Genomic DNA, 17,946 nt, shown 5'->3' with positions numbered 1-17,946 from the left:
TGATGATGGTAATATTTCAGCACCAGGGGTTGTTGATATAGATACATAGACCATCGCTGGTCTTCTGACCAGAGGCTGCTGTCCTGTTTGCTTGGTAAATGGTGTGTCCTGCTAACAGTTGATTGAATTCTTCTGTGTTGTGAGTTGTAGTCGGATTTCATCCAGTTAATTCCAAATCAATTAAACATTCGCAGTGAAAATTGTAGGAAGTGAACGGTTGAAAGGGTTCGCTTTTAACCAGACCTCAATGCTAGCCTGCTTGAAGTGGTTAGGTTTTAGCCTGGCTCACTTGAAGGGGTTAGCTTTTAGCCTGACCCCAGTGCCAGCTCACCTGAAGGGGTTAGCCTTTAGCCTAGCCCCACCCCAGCCAGTCCGATGGGGTTAGCTTTTAGCCTGGCCCCAACACCAGCCTGCTTGAAGGGGTTAGCCTTTAACCTAGCCCCAGCCCGATGGGGTTAGCTTTTAGCCTGGCCCCAACACCAGCCTGCTTGAAGGGGTTAGCCTTTAACCTAGCCCCAGCCTGATGGGGTTAGCTTTTAGCCTGGCCCCAATGCTGGCCCCCTTCTCCAGCTGCTCTAGCGATTTCTGATGGGATGAATATATCTCTAGACAGTTGGTTATTTAAGCGATTGTTTATATCTAGAGTGGCTTGACTGTATTGTTGTGCGTTTACACAATAGCTGAATAAAAGTTAATTTAAAACAATAGTCAAAAAATTTAAATCTACACTTTAGAAGAGAACCAAGAGGTACCGTGTCTATTTTCACCGCATAGTGATACTAAAGAGAACACCAGTTCAGACACTTGATCTTCTCAACATGATAACGCAAAAATTATTTGGCTGATCTTTTCCAAACTTTCAGGCACATTATATGGGTAAAGATGTGAACCTATTCAAATTTTGAATCAAATCACAACAAAATTGAAGCAATGGCATTTAGTAACAGCAGAAAGGATGAGATGATTAGAGGCTTATCCTTGTGAACAGGATATTATTATTTTCTTCATTTACCTTTTTGATCTTTGATGGATTTTATTATCACTTCACAAAACATTGTAAATCTACACTGAAAAATGTACACTTCATCAGATCCAAATTGGAACTGCAAACAGAGGGCAGCTGAGAGCGAAAATGGAGCCTAGAGCGACATGGTGATTAAGAGCAAATGTGTGAGGAACTGCAGTCACTATCTTGTGAACATAGCAATGAACCATCTAAATGTATTCAGTGGATCTTCTTAACAACTTCCCATGAACATTGTACAGATCAGTAATTCTAAAACTGTTGGGTGAAAGATGATTTTCGAAATATTCTACAGTTTTGATCGCTAGACTCCCTGTTTGCCAAATTTTATCCGTATAGCAGTCCGGTAGCCAGTTGGTGAAAGATTTAGTGGGGAGATTGTTGAAATTTTTTGTGGAAGAATTTAATCCTGTCATGTTTTAATTTGGAAAGTGTGTAAGGTAGACTTGTAATAATATTTTTTCAGACTGCGGAATTTTCATTCACTAAGATTTATCACACGTAGTGGGCCAGGCTACACTTTAGGTAGGCTTCAGGTTCACTTTAATCTATTTTTATGAAAGAAGTGTATTACAGGAGAGGGAGATTAATATGTTCCAAGCCTTTCGCTGTATTTTCATAACCACAAGTAGTAAAAAACTTTGGCCTTGAAAAAAGTGGACTTACAAAAATTTGACAATATCATGAAAAAAAACACTCTTATATTATGTTAATATGTATTATATTATATTAATATTTTTGCTACTGTGGATGTAGAGAAGGTAGTATATCTCAAAGGTAATTTTTTAAAAATCAGCAAAAAACTTTCTAAGCTCTGGAGGGTATGTGTAATTCACGTGCCAAATTTAATCTAAATGAAAAATTATGATTTGTTGCCATTTGTTGAATTAAAATGGAATGACCCATTCAGATCTGACCCTGGCAACATCTCATCTAATTTCTTTGCATCTCAGTAAATTGAGCAGGTCAGACCATACCTGTCTTTCCAAGGCCGCAGACTTCTAAGCCCTCCAGCGTTTTCTGTGTCTGTCCTGAGATCTCTGCCTTCAATATCACTCTCCCTATAAGATATCCAGATGGCCTCTGTTGACTCCTTCAGATATAAAGGAGCAGTGGTTCTATTTCAAGGTATTTCCAGATATCTGAATTGACCAATCTGAGCAAAGTGAGCCCAGTTACCCTGAGGGAAAAACTTCATTTTGGCTGCTTGTACACCTGACCATGTTCTTGCCCACAGATCATGATTAGGATAGGGACAAAGATTGGCATGTAAGCTACAAGCCTTGACTACTATTTAAGCTCCCATTTCATGACCACAGACCTGCCCAGTTCCCGCAAAACTGCAGCCGCCAAACCAATCCATCTCATGAATCCTCTTATGTGAAGAAGTTCCTGTGCTCCTTAAACTCTTCCAATAAGGGTAGATGCTCCCCACGGATTCAGAGGTTTTCAGTCTCATCCCAGGCGTCACCCTCAACATCAGATCACTGACATGCAGCCTGGACATTCAAAAGCACAGTATCACCTGTAAAATAGCAGGGGTGCCACCTTGGCCCCACCTTTCCGGTTGCCCTATCAGAAGGAGCAGACTCTTTCCTGTTCATGTATAACATGCAAGTTCTGGCTTTGATTCTATTGCTGCAGCATGTCCTACAGTTCACTTCTCAGCAAAAGAAAACATGGGCCAAACCCAAAATTGCTAAATATTAACCTTTTAATAGTCTTAACAACTGATCATTGGTCAGATAATTAGCAATAACTAAAAATTACTCTCCCTAGACCTGTGCCACTGTTTGTTTGTCACTGATCGCTGCTGCAGTGACCTGCTGCGGAAAAAGCTGGAAACGGGGACATTCACTTACACAGGCTTCTTGTGCACAAATCAAGAAAAGAGTAAAATCTGTGATACAAAATTCAAACTAACATGTGTATGTGTTCAAAATTTTCCAAAATATCTTCCTGCTATTTGCTGTTGAGATCATTAAAGGCTACATGTTTTGCAATTTTTGGTTTGGCCCACTTTTTTGCCCAGGAGTGTATATACGGGGGTGTACAGTAGTCATATACGCTTTCCAAGTCAGGAAAGCACATATAGACTGTCTTACATTATTCCCAGAAACCCTCACATAGCTATGCAAGGGGGAGGAGTTGGTTCACAGTTGCAAAGCAAGGCTGGACCACTTTCTCTGGTCCTCCTTTTATAAATAGGGACTATGTCGCCATTGGCCAGCCTTCCATGAATCAGTGAAGCGGCACTTTACATTAAACACAACTCATCTAGCCCTGCAGCTTTTCCACTATGAAGGCCTCTGATCATTATAGCAACTTCAGCTGCAATGAAGTTTGCGATACTGCCTCCCAGCAAGGGAGCACACATTGTGTTAAAGAGTTCCTCAAAGTGCCCTTTCCACCACTTGACAATATCCTCACAGTTGCTCAGCACTTACCCACCCGGCTGAGCGTAACCCAAGTAACTCTGTAAAAATAAAACAAAATCTAACTATTTTTAAATCATTTTCAATGCAAGGCAAGGGTGTGGCTAATGATATACATTTTCCTTCACGAAGAATGATTACGGATTATCTTAATTTATTATACGACAATTATTTGCATTCATTAGAAATGATTTTCCCTAATGCACAACACTGCATTTTGTTACTATTCTGGTGTTATGAGTATGCATGTGTACAATGATACCAGGTGAGTTAATGTTTGTGTCTGTAATACTGTTGGCCATTCATCTAATAACCAAGTATACAAAAATAAATCACTGACTCCCATCTCTCCAATCAACACCTAGGATGAATAAAGTTTATCTTAGGAACAGCAGGACATAACAAAGCCATGCCCTAATTTCTTGGTCACAGATTTTGAGTGGCATGGTTTGTCTCATACCTTAACATATTAGTGCTGCATTTTATCTGTGTGCAAAGAGTTTTTATGTTCCTCCTGTGTTGTGTGGATCCCTCAGTTCAAAGACATGCGGTTAGGCTGATCTGGTTGTCTAAATAAATTGCCTGTTGTGTGTGTCTTCTGTGATGTAATGGCATAATGTAGAGGGGGTACCCCCTGCCTTGTGCTTAGAACAGACACCAGGCATTAAGTTACGTAAAATAAAATACAATTTAATTAAAACAAAAAGGGACCTCCGGGGAAAATACTAAGGGGGGCACGAATCGATTAAAAATCGGAACAAATCGTTTATCCGAATAAGCTCAAAAAATCCGATACACTGCAAACAGCGACATCCCCCTCTTCCTACCAACAGCTGATTGTGAACTGGTGAGCACGTTGGAGTCTGACGTTGGAATATCTCGCGAGATTTTGCCTAGGAGGGGAGTGTCAGATTCCAAGAGAGAGAAGAGAGGAGAGAGAGGCGCTGAGGTGAGTTTGTAAACAATCTATTACTGTCTGATTCGCAATCCAGGTGTAAACCAGGGGAATGTCTGATAGGATCGCCTTAAGGAATCGCAGAATAGAACCAGGAGTGACTTACTTAGTGGTGTCCCGTTCGAAATACAAGTAACAGGGTAATTTTTTGCATTGTATCTGCCTGAGACTGGCTAGCTAGTTCTTTAGCTACATTAGCATCGTATGTTTTAGCCTTTCCTTAACTCTCGTTTTTATGCTTCATCGTTGTTATATTTTGCCCACTGGTATTTGCTTTCTAGGTTTTAGTGTAGCTGCTGCGGCAGGTTGAAGAACCGTGGCTTTTTAGGTGTTGTTACCAGGGTTGTTACACTTCTTATAGGTTTGGTGTGGAGCGGCCTGCTCAGTTGGGGCTCTGTTACTCTGTTAGGAGGAGAGGGGGAAATTCCAACCATTGAGGGAGAACCTCTGACAACCGGGTATAGTTTGAGGTCAGGCGCTATTGACAGCCAGGTAACCAATCGCACTAGAGAACGTGCGATTGATCCACTTGTTCACCACCAATCGGCGAAGAATAAGGGCGGTCGCATGCGGGAAAAGGCAGACCCAGGTTCGTCTGTTGCCCTTCAGCAGCGCCGTGCTGATGACTGTTACCGCAGGTCCGGTCTAGTACACATCATTAAATAATACGATCCACTTTTAATTTATGGTGTTTGGCAGATGTTGTCCTAATACAAGTTAATACTTCCATCGTTTCTGATTAGCTAAGGTCTTGTGCGCCCGTAGTGCTACTATTGATGCAGCTATTAACTGGCGGGAAATTGCCCCGAAATTAATTAAATTTAAGGCGCGGGTTGAAGAAAGTAACGATTAAGTTAGCGCTTCAGCGGCAGTATAAATAATTGATGTTGTTCTTAATCGCGCCTTAGTGTCTGTGTTTGTTTCCACATCTCGACGTAACTTTTTTTCATGTTCCATAGTTTAAAAGTCTAAGAGGTTTGGGAAGTTGCACGCAGTAGCACAGTCTAAGACTTAATCCTAATGCCTTTCGTACGATGTCGTTCCTAAATCAAGTAAACGTGACAGTAATGCGTTTTTATGGATTTTGGAGGCACAGCTTTTACTTACTAATTGATCAACCTGGCTTAACTAAATGAATTATTTGGGTGTAATTCGTATCTTTCAGTAAAACTTAAAAACCTTATCTTGCTGTAATTGAAATTTTTTAATGTTTGCTAGAGGACGTCTCACTTATTTAAAAGTTTATGAATACATACTTTCATCCAGAGTGATCAAGAGTGTTATTGGTATACTCTGTAATTGCTCTGCATAAGTAACCACTATAAACTGTCAAGTTATGTTATTGCAACATAGTACAGTCACCATTTTATTACACTGCATATGTAATAATGCATGAGGAGTTTTTTTTTAATAACATGCATATTTATCGCCGAAGGTTCTGTATTAGTGACAAAACGAATGATTTATTTTTATTGTTATTGGACTAATTCCCTCTTGACTGTAGGCCAGTGGCCAATGCTGCCATATCTTTGTTCAGTGTGTAGCCTTCCTGCTTGCCTTTAAGCACTGAACAGAACTAATTTATTATGGTAACAGAATTAATTTCAAATGCATATCGAGTTTTTTGGCGAGTTATTACGAGATGGAAGTCTTGGAAAAAGTGCCTGCTAATATTAAAAGCCTACTGCTTTAGATGAATAAAACCACAATAACAGTTTTAATTCAACAGAATTCGTGGCACATTTTGCCTTTGATTCTTATCAAATTCGGCAGCTGAATTAGGCATTCCTCCCAGAGTTTAGTAATGATTTTTTAAAATTATTAAATTAGCTTTTAGATATAGCACCTTCTCTACACTCCAGGTAGCAAAAAAATTGATGAGCTGTAATTTTTTTTTACTCTTACAGATACATGGCTCTGTTGTAGCTCATTGGAAAGGTAAAAGGGCTTTTCATACTCTGGTCGAATCAATCTCCACATAAGTTTCTTTTCTCAAAGTCATTGTTCATCTTGCAAACTGCATTTTTACACTCTCAACGAAAAGGTTTTCCAACTTACTAGAGACGATGAATCTCTGGACTGTAGACAGACTTTTGTCCCAATGTCCTGTTCATGGTACCTTAAAGGTGTCATAGAATGCATTATTTTCAGTATTTCAAATTGTTCTCTGGTCTCTACATAGAAGGTGTACAGTATGAACTTCTTTTGGTCAATAAATGCTCAGAAGTGTTTTTACAGGCCCACAATTTGGCCCTAGAATGAAATGGGCCGTTTTCCCTTTTTTGGTTGCCTCGTTAATATTTTGATGAACTGTGCTCTGATTGACTGATTTGCACGGTGCTACATGATAACATTTCGGTCAGTGCCGTACTGCATTTGCAACATTGATGCCATAAGATTATGACGGAGCTGAAAAATTCATATTGCCTAGTGATTTCATAGAGCATCGCATCAATCGCCTGTTTGTGGTAAACAAATGTACTGTAACCAGTCGTGTAAAAGTATAGCACAATTATGTTCAGTACATAATACTTGATAATGATAATAACTATGTTGCTAGTTTACATATTTACTATACTGTACTTTTTAATTGTTATTTTAGAGTGTGCTCTTTCTACTTTGCCGCACATAAGTAATGCGTTAGCAGAGTCGTAACTTTGTTTTTAACATCGTAACAAGAACATCGTAATAATTTTGCATCTCAGTTGGAACCATGCAGCTGAAAAGTTCTAACTATGTAAATTGCCAGCAGGGGCTTTAGGAAAGTGAACCCCTTAGTAGGACTTATCTTCTGAGGCTGCTGGTAATACAAAACCGTACATTAATGGCTTTCTGTATGTGTTTTTCTCCTTGTCAGGTGCTCTTGTAGAAATGTGCATGCGTGCTCCTTGACAGAGGAAATATATTTAGCAGGGTGTGCAGATCCATTGCGATTCAAGGTGATCTGGTGTTTGCTTAGTTTAAGGTGTAACTCAGACTGTTATGTAACAATATAGAATTTTTTAATCATCCCACTTGACCACCTGCTTTTTCATATGTAGGATTTATATCAGAATGAGACAACAACAGTGTTTGGGAATCACAGTATGTCAGTTCCACACACCAAATCTTCAGCTATGCTCAGATTTAAGTTTATTTTTTTCCTGTTGCAGAACCATCTGAAAATTAAACTTTGGTAAACCAGAGGATTTGCTGAAATGCATACAATGTGGTAGTGTGATAAGGAGAAACACAAAACAAACTAAAAAAAAAAATCAAACTTCTGTTTTCCAGTAGACGATAAACAGCTGTAATGTGGTCGGCAAACTTTACCAGTGGCATGTCTGGACCTCTTGCAGGATAAAGGAGAAATCCTCTGAAAAGTCCCCAAAACACTTTACACACAGAGTTACATTGTATACTTAAGGCTATTTTATGAAGTGAATTAAAAGAGAGTAATGGATAATATGATTGTGATTTTTTTTATTGTACTTGTATATTTATAGCCTCGTATCTCCTATGCACACACTTTTTCATAAATTGAGTTCTTCCTTTTTTGAGGCTCAGAAATATATAGGGTGCTTATTTCATAATGGAGACCAAGTCAGGTCAGTATTTTATGTGCGAATAGTACATGAACATTTGCCCATGAGCCAAAACATTATCACCACACCCACATGAAGCTTATAATGTTGACTATCTAGTAAAAATGATGCATGTGAAGGTCTCAGATATATTAGACGTAGACTCATAGTTGACCTTAATGCAGAAGAAACAGGCATGGATATATAAAAATTAATGCATATGAACATTTGTGCTGCTGACTGCTGGGCATACTCTGTCTTCCGTCCAGTCCTTCTGTGTCCCCCTCTCTCCCCCTCTTTCTCTCTCTCTCTCTGGGGTGAGGTTCCATGCTACTGCCTGCTCATTCCTGGCTGCTGCTGGAGCTATTAATATGGTTTGTTTAGTTGGTTTCCTAGCAGACTGTGTGAAACACTGAGGGCCTGTAGCTGCATATAGCTAGGTACCCTTGGTCTCCTTGAACTTGCTGAGTAGAAGAAACCCAAGTGAACTGGAAGGTGTGGACAGGGAGCCTCTTTTTCCAAAGCCTTCATGGTCAGCAGGGTGAATATTACATGGTGATTTGATAATTCTGACATCTAGTCGGGGAAAATAATCAAATCCCAGCCCATCCTTATGCTTCCACATTGCATCTATGTAAGGGTATCATTAATGAGTTATCTGTATTTCATAAAGATGGATTCCCTGTTACTGGTTTGTGTAGCTAGAAGGACTGGCTACATTATGACCCCTTTCATCTCCATGGGAAGAAATAGGATGTTTGACAGTTTCTTCTTTTCGGCATAGAAAACCTGCATCATTTCTACACTCAGCCTGTGAACTTTTGGTGTTGTTGATTTTTGATTTCCAAATATTGGGTGGGAAAGGCAGTCAGTGGGGACTTAATGTGAGGCCTGCAGAAATTTACATAAACAACAAAATGTTCTGTATAGTGGGGAACAGAAAAGAAGCATTCTCAGTGAGCACATGACGCAACAGGACAATAGTGAGCATGTTTGGTATGCTAATGAATTACTTTAACATTGTTAATAATTTTTTTATGGTAGGGTTGCATCGATATTGATATTACTATTGGCATCAGGTCATGTACTCGTTTTCACCCTTGTGACAAAGTGGTACCACCGAATGACATTAAAGATATCATCAACGAACAAAATTAGCAGAACGGCAAATTTTCTGCATTGCAGAAGTACTTCAAAACTAGAAAGTGGGGCTGTCAGAGAGACAGCATTGTAAATCACTGGATTTATGCTCTGTTCCTACATGATAGTCCTCCAATATCATCCCTGTCCCCAAAATGGCAATGAACAGAGGCCTAAATGCCTGCAGACCTATTGCCTTGACTTCTGCAGTTATGAAAGTCTTTCGGCACCTTCTCTTGATCCATCTGAAAACCATAATGAAGCTTCTGCTTGACCCCTTGCAGTTTGTATACATGGCCAACAGATCTGTGGATGGCAGTGCATGGCCAGGTTAACCCCCTGTACTGGAGCATCTTGACACCTCAGGGACCTATGAAAGAGTACTGTTTGTAAACTCCAGCTCAGCTTTTAAAACAATCAATCCTGAGCTGCTACAGGTTAAACTCTTCCAGCTGTCTGTCCTGTATTCTACCTGTCATTGGATCGGAAGACAGCGGGTATTTGACATTTGACACATTTACTCTCAGAACTGATGCTCCCCAAGTCTTGTCTTGTCATTCCATCTCTTCAGTCTGTATGCCAACCACTGCACCTCCAGTGACCCTTCAGTGAAATCTCTGAACAATGATGAATATGATGAATATTGCAGTTCTGCAAGTCATGCAGTTAATATTGGTTGAATCAAGATACTATCTGCTGCTTAGCACCCAAAGTCAAGAGATGGTCATGGATTTCACCCCGCCCCCCCCCCCCACTCCCCCTCAGCATCAGTGGTGCTGCAGTCTCCACTGTGGAGTCATTGAAGTTTCTGGGTACCACCAAAACCAGAAACCAGAAGTGTGAATGTAATATGGACTCTATTATCAGGAAAACACAACAGAGACTTTACTTTCTAAGGCAGCTGAAGAAATTCAGGTTTATGCTGTAATCCATGAATCCATCCTGACCTCCTCCGTAACTGACTGGTTCAGCTCTTCCACCTCATTTGAAAGAGTAACACTGCAAAGGGTGATTAGGACTGCAAAAGAAATCATTGGCAGCAATCTGCCCGTCCTGCAGAGGAATTACAACAGCAGGGTCCTAAATGTAGCCATAGATTTCAAACGAAATCATTGGAATAAACGTTATTTTAGCCGTACGACATTCTATGAGCCATAATAAACACGGTGATCACCGTTTTGGCCCACCGCCTGTGCACATAAATGTGGTGCTGTGGGATTGGTCAGCAGGACTAATTATGCAGTTACTGGCATGTAATGTTTTCCGTGGAGTGGGTATGCTTTATTATGTTAATATGCTTTATTATTTTAATATGATTTATTAGTGTGTAACTGTGAGTGTCATGGAAATTGTTGGCTTCCCTATCCGTGCTTCTTCTAGTATTAAACTATTAGTAGCTGTTAATAAAGAAAGCAGCTTCCGTTTTAAAACAGCTTTCATCTCCTTCATTAAAATGACTCACACACTCCCTACAATAGGTTTATTTGGGCTTTGTATGTGGGTTTCCTGCATCAGAAAAATTCTGTACCCTCTTGGGTTGTAGCATGACATAGAACGAAGAAAGTGGCAATTCATCCAGAACAGCATTTGTGAGGTCAGACACTGATGTTGGACGTGAAGACCAGGCTCATGATCTTCTCATCCAAAAGATGTTCCTGGGGGTTCAGCTTAGGACTCTGTGTGGGCCAGTTAAGTTCTTCCACACCAAACTTGCCCAACAATGTCTTTATGACCTTGCTTTATACACTGAGGCACAGTCATGCTGGAACAGAAAAGGTCTTTCCCCAAACTGTTCCCACAAAGTTAGAAGCATAAACAGAAACAACCCCATGCCATTGTCTTTACAGTTGGCACAGTGCAGTCAGGCAGGTAATGTTCTCCACAAAACCCATTCTCATCTATCAGATTACCAGACAAGCCTGATTTGTCACTCCACAGTCTAGTGGCTGCTTGCTTTAAATCACCCCATCTAACGCATGGCATTGCGCTTGGTGAGGTGAATCCCTGCTTTAGACAGACTTGCAGCATGTTTTTAGATCATAAGTAAATCCGGCTCGCCAATCCGTTGTCTTCCCCACCTCTACCCCCTGGTTGGCAAGTTTTAACGGATTCTGTATCTGATGTATTTAAATTAAAATATCACATATTGTTTTTTTTTAAAAGACATCACCCAGCCCTAATTGGTATTGGTGAGTACCAGAAAGCAAGCATCGGTACTCGTACTTGGTCTGAAAAGAATGGTATTGATGCATCCGTGTTTTATGGTGAATTGATCATTTTATTATATTTGTGTAACTGCTATAGGAATCACCAGGTGTTGATAGGTGTAGATAAAACCTTAATGTCCTCCTTATTTCTTATTAATTTGAACAAATAACAGTATTTTATTATTAGTGAAAGCACAGTGGTGACTAAGAGCTAAGAAAATGATTTGTGTCAGAAGAACCTGAGAAGTCTTTCGGCAGTTTGCATTTAAATATCAAAGTGTGAGTGATATACAGTTAAATGTCAAGATGTCAAAGGCTTTTTATGACTTTTAAAATAATCTGCAAGCCTGGTGTTTATGACACATTACATTAAGTAATCAAATTCTCCACATTTGTCACATACTGACTGTTCGTTTGCTTAGTCTGCTTAACCTTGTTCTGAGCAGCCTATATGTGAACACGAACCCTCTATTAAAAGCATCTACAGTGTTAGTTCAAATTCACCACAGTGATCAACCTCAGGTGATTTAATAGAGATGAAAATATGTTTTGACTTTTAGAAATTTTACATGTCGCTTATTTGAGGTGTCTCACACATTTGAACAACATAACATAATGAAGATTGAAAATGGTGGATTACACCAGTCAGTAAAGAGAGAATTTAATTTTTTTTATTACTTTTAGTTTAGGATGCTATGTGAACTTACCTAGAATGCAGAGACTCAGGCAAAGGGATTTTCGTGTGCAAATGTTGATATAATTCTCATATGTAAACTGCTACTTTTCGGTCAGCCAGAAAGCACCTGTGTGAGAGATTTATCTCCCAGAAGAACCAAAAGCTTTGTGCTTCCCTGGTTATGAAGCACAGTTTGCTTGCTTTGCTGGTTAACACCCAATCTTATTTGTTTAGAATGTTTTATCTTCTTTTCTTCAACAGATACACTTAAGGCTCTTCACAAATATGGGGGATGATCGACCTTTCGTGTGCAACGCCCCAGGCTGTGGACAGGTGGGTTTGTTTGTTTGTTCATTCATTCATTCATTCATTCCTTTCCCCTTCAGTCCCCTGCACTGTAAAGTTATATAGGCATGTACACAAGGGTGCCTCTCACTCTTGCCGAACAGTGAGACTCTGAGCGGCTTTTTAACTGTGTTCCCAGGGTAAGGAAGAATAGCAACAATGCCAAAGTGACATCTGGGGTCATCTGTAGTGTGTGATATGCTGGCTGGAGTATGGTGCCCCTCTTCTGCAGTGTGGAAACTGTATTTTATCTGTGAAGTAGCTATGTGGGCCCTGATTGGTCCCTTTGAGGCACAGACTGTTTTCTACCTGATAGACATGCCATGGGGTGATGGTTTTGTCTGGATCTCACTGGTGACTCAAAGTCATTTGAAGTGACTAACCTATATACAGTTGCCCTAAACGTCTTGTTGACTCATCAGCACCCTGCAGAGAGAAATTACCTGTTTGCTGAGAATGATGCATATAGGGGGTTCTTAAGTAAAGAAAATGCAAAACTTATTAATGATACCAGGTATTGTCCAATGATAATGATAGGACATGAACAGTGCAGCACAAAATGATACACTGAATAAAAAAAGAGAAATTTGTATCAATGAATGGTAATATATTATAATAAAATACGTTGGCATTTATTAAAACTATCGTACTATAACACTGTACAACGACTTTACTTTTGGATATGGGACCTTAGTATTTCTTGATGTCCTGGCAACATGAACTGATACACTACCCTAGTATTAGTATAAGTGAATAATTATTATATATTGGTGTATTTATGCAAATTTTTGTATTGTCTCTAGGGATGTGCATCTCCATCTCTGAGGCGATGGGAAACACATCTCGATGCTCTGGCAACGATTCAATACATTAAAGATGCATATGAAGCAGCCACTATTGCAATACGATACGAATGACCCCTATTGCGATGGAGTGCGGATCCGACACGATATGATGAGATGCAATGCATTTCTGGACACGCCTCCAACTCATGCAGTACTCGGATGAGAAACTTACAGAGAATTGGCCACAATTACTTAAAGAAAAAATAGCAAAGCAAAAAAAAAACAAAAAAACTTTAAACTGTGTTAAACAATATTCCTCACTTTCCCAAAAACATAAAAAACGAGTTGGCGACACAAAAGAGAGCTTGCTTTTGCATATATATATATATATATATATATATATATATATATATATATATATATATATATATATATATATATATATATATATATAATATATATATATATGATCTTTAAATGAACCACATAAACTTCCACCTGACTCATTACCAAACATGATTCAACATATAAACATACGGCTCAATTTTATTCCGCTAAATGTCAGATGAGCCAGAAGCCATATTTTTGCTTCTCAAACACAGACAAAAAAAGAAAGTTTGCTTTTGTGTGCAACAGCTTACAAACAAAATCAGGCTCTTGATAAAACATATACCCTCCTGTGGTCTGGAAGCATCAATGTCTCGGGGGTCATTATAACACCATTTGTGAGCTAAATAATACTAAATTAATAAAGCTAAATGATTTATCTCTCTATTATACAATAATAAATTGGATTTTACAGATCCAAAGATGTTAGAAATGATGTATCCCAAGTATCCCAAATTGTATCCAGTGCACCCTTTCTTTTAATCGGGGCAGTCGCACCATGAACTTTCATGCTGGTGCAACAATGCGAATTGACAAATCTTATGATCCCTAATTGTTGCAGCCCTAGCACATTTGGTTAGGTACAGGAAGGTAAATGTACAATGTGTATTACAGCTGTCACGATTATACGATTAAACTTGATTATTCGATTAACAAGGCTGCCAACTGTCACGCATCTGGCATGAAACTCAGGCTTTCTGACTCTCACGCTTGCGTAAGAAATCTTACGACAATTCTGTATTATTCCATTATAAAACTAAAATTAGTTAGTGTTGGGGTAGTTTGCAAACCCTACAGACTAATTACAGGGTAATAAAACTGTGACATGGGCCTACATGTAAATGAGTATGCAAAGTGAAAATGTCACATCAGCCAGCTGACCAAAGTTGGCAACCCTGCAATTATTAAAAAGCATCAGTTAAAATTATCTTCCCAATTACTGGGAAGACAGCGCATGGTATACAAGGGCCCAAATAAAGAGTGAAAGCATCAGTTGTGTGAAAGTACTTCACATTAAAAGTAAATGAAAATGCAATCGTCTGCCAGTATTGCAAAGCAGACACGACTGCAATGCAAATGCATCTTAAAAGAAGACATTCAGGTTTTATGGACTCAGTAATGGACCCAATAATGCAAGGTTAGCCAAAGATATGTGCCATTTAACCTCGTGGAGTATGCCCTGTCTTTTTGATCACTTTGACGTAAATAATTTTTTAAATGAACTTTCTACAGTTTCTCTATGTCACATTAATCGCTGCTAAAATAAAGGTTAGCCCTGCTGTTTATCTTCATGATTACATAATATGGTGCATAATTAGTCATCCATCCATCCATTCATTTCCTGTAATCGCTTGTCCTATTTAGGGTCGCAGGGGGCCCGGAGCCTATATCGACGATATTGGAAAAATTTCACATTTTGACATTTGAAGTTTTTGTGGTATTTAGGAATTGAAAATGAACTGTATAACCAAGTACTGTAGAACTTATCTGTCAACAGAGGCTGTCAAATAAGTTGGTGGTGTTGGCTTGACTTATGCTAACAGACACAAAGCAGTGCCAACAAATCACTTGCTTTTGACGGCATTCCACTCTGGAACCGAAAATATTTCCATACAGCCGAAGATGAATGTCTTTGGGTTATCAGTTCTTGCTTTTTTTTTTTCTTTACATATGCTAGATAGTATTGAAAAGGAACCATCATTAAAATTGCAATGCTTGCTAAGTTTTGTTTCCTTTGAGTAAATATGTTTTAGCTCAACTTATTGGTGGTTTGAACTCGGCAGACTATAGCAGTCCTTGCAGTGTGGTGGTTGCATGTGCATGAAATGCCATATCTACATCGCACATTGTGCAAGCCTTTTGAGGGCGGAGCGGTGGGTAGCGCTATTGCCACACACTGCCACCTTTGTGTATGTGGAGTTTGCATGTTCACCCTGTGTCTGCGTGGCGTTTCGCCTTATCTCGCCATATCCTCCGGTTTGCTTCCACTGTTCAAAAACATGCAACTTAAGTCAATTGGAGTGCCTGAACTGACTGAGCGTGAACTGTGCAATGGTCGGTTGGTTCCTGCCTCGCACCAATTGCAATGTGTAGGTCTATAATATAATATAATATAATATATAAATGATTACTGGATGATTCATCAGATTAATCAGTAGATTACTTGATTATTGATATAACCAGTGAGTAAATTGTATTTTACCTTCTTGTATTCTTTCTTTATTGAATCAAATGGAATGTGTACTAGAGATTGCTGAAATAAGAGAGCTTAAATACCAACCCATTTTATCGTGAGTGTTCCTGCTTAGTGATATTTGAAGATGGTTTTAATCATGGTTGATTAAAACGAAGCACAACTGAACAAAACACTAAGGCACATGAATGACTAATTCTGTTTTAGAATAGATATTGTTTTAACAGGGCATAAATATTGTACATTTATAGCATGCTAACTGGAGGTTTGAAGCAGACAGAATTTCCTCCTGAGACCTGGTTGTTGATGTACGGACAAAACGTTTGGTTGCAATATTTGGCTTGGCTGAAGGGACACGTTTTATTCTCTCTCGCGCGTTTAACTCTTTGAGAATCGGCCTTGTGATATGATACAGCTCAGTGCTGCCAAAAGCACTTGCATGCCTCCCTCTTCCACCTTGTGCAGTTCCGCTGCATTTCTGGTGTTTCCAGCTATATCCCACAGCCAGACAGTCCCGGCCGCATGCCAAGTCATCCAAGGTGTTTTCCAGCTGGGGATTTGTTAAGCCCATGTCATCCAACAAAGACAGTCTTGCTAGTCACCCCGAGCCAAAAACCAGCTTTAAGTATCAGTCAGCAAGCTGATCTATTGTAATTGTGGGTAGCTGATCCCTGTTTTGTGGCCTCATTTGATGTCAGTTTTTGACGTGCTGCTGGTTTGTCTGTCTGATGAACCCTTTATGTCACCCTATCTGACATGTATGATGCAGATTTTATACAGTACCTAAGCTACTTATAGGCAAAAAATATCCAATTAGATTTTCAGTTCAGATGGTTCTTTATCTCTCTATGTGTTGCATCATAACTGCGAATAAAAAAGGGAATAAAAAGCCACATAAGAACCTCCTTTCCTTAATTTTACTGTCCACCTTTAATGGCGAATTATTTCTTGCTGTGAAATGTACCGGCTGGTGAGCGAGGTGAACATATGAGTCCTACAGCAGTGCTGGCAGCACATCTAAAAATAAGCCTCGGGGTTTGACAGTGTTTCCACTTCTCGCTGCTCAGCTGTAAGTGTGATACTGTGACGGAAATAGGCCTGAGTCGCACAAGTCTCATCTGTTTCTTCATCTACAATTCAAAATATTCCTGGAATGAGGGATTTAGAGGCACAGGTAGGCATGCAGTGAGCTCTTGATGTGGATTCGAATCAGATGCACTCGGGAATGGACTGTTTCCCAGCTTATTGTGCATGCCTAAAATGGCGTCAGGAAGATTATTGAAAATCAAATAAACTATCTTTTGCATATTGACTTTCTGTTAAAACTGAGTTTTTAACATACAACTGCAAGCCCTTTGGTGTGCGTCAGTACAACGAGCAGTAACACTGACCGTTTCACATTCATGTGTTTTTTTTTCTCATTTTATATTAGTTTCTAGTTTATTATCAGATCATTTATTGACTGCGGTATGGTCACGTGTTCTTGGTTTGAGGTGGAAATATTTTCACAATGGGCCATTAATTGCACTGTCAGTCCATTAACCTGCTCTATCAATAGACCAGTTATGCATCTAATTACACATTATATTAACTTAACACAAGAACCTTATTTTTGGTTTCTGGGATGTATTGTATGGGTCAGCTGAACTTAGTGGGTGGTAAGAGGTAATGAGAATAAACGTATCATGTATAAACGAATATATTTCCCTGGAAATGAATAGTCGGTGTTACAGTGGACATAAGATTGTGTATTAAAATGGGACTCAGTTATTTAAATGTGTTTATCGCTGGGAGCTGATCATGACATCTCTATGCAGGGCGTAATTATGGAGACAGAATCAGTACAACACTGATCACTAGCACAACCTTTGATGAATGTTTTAAGAAAACTAAACGTAACAGTTTTGTTTTGCTTAATGAAAAGTGCAGTTATAATTGTAATAATCATCATAATAATCATGACGGTTATGCTTTATGTAATGGAACTAGTAGTTTGCGTTACCCTTCCTTGCAGAAATTCTCTGACAGTTTACATGCAACTCCATACAGACTCTTGCTTGCTGAAGCAAAAATAAGGCCAAATAATTGATGTTGCTTCCTTTTGAGGTACCACACTGTCATCCTTTCCTGACAGAAGTCCAACATTGACCCACATGATGTCTGTCTGTTAGATAATTCAGATGCATGTGGCTGAATAAGGGACATACGTGTTGTTGTTTTTCAGGAAAGTGAATA

At 39.3% G+C, this 17,946-nt stretch overlaps 1 protein-coding gene across 4 annotated transcripts in view; it reads left to right on the top strand.

Annotated features, from left to right (window-relative positions):
* Positions 1-4,334: 4,334 nt before the first annotated feature.
* atf7a (activating transcription factor 7a) overlaps positions 4,335-17,946 on the top strand; it is a 33,587-nt gene continuing 19,975 nt past the window's right edge. For 2 of the 4 annotated variants that reach the window (XR_011983444.1, XR_011983443.1), the window contains exons 1-2: positions 4,347-4,408; positions 12,262-12,333. Coding sequence is in view for 2 of the 4 variants with exons in the window: in XM_072701839.1 (XP_072557940.1) it covers positions 12,286-12,333 (48 nt within the window). In the remaining 2 variants the exon portion in view is untranslated. The other 2 variants (XM_072701839.1, XM_072701838.1) reach the window with 2 other exon arrangements.

This window comes from Paramormyrops kingsleyae, chromosome 18 (genome assembly GCF_048594095.1).
Source record: "Paramormyrops kingsleyae isolate MSU_618 chromosome 18, PKINGS_0.4, whole genome shotgun sequence".
NCBI lineage: Eukaryota > Metazoa > Chordata > Actinopteri > Osteoglossiformes > Mormyridae > Paramormyrops > Paramormyrops kingsleyae.
Note: the sequence above shows the minus strand (reverse complement) of the source record. Positions and strands in the feature narration are given on the sequence as shown.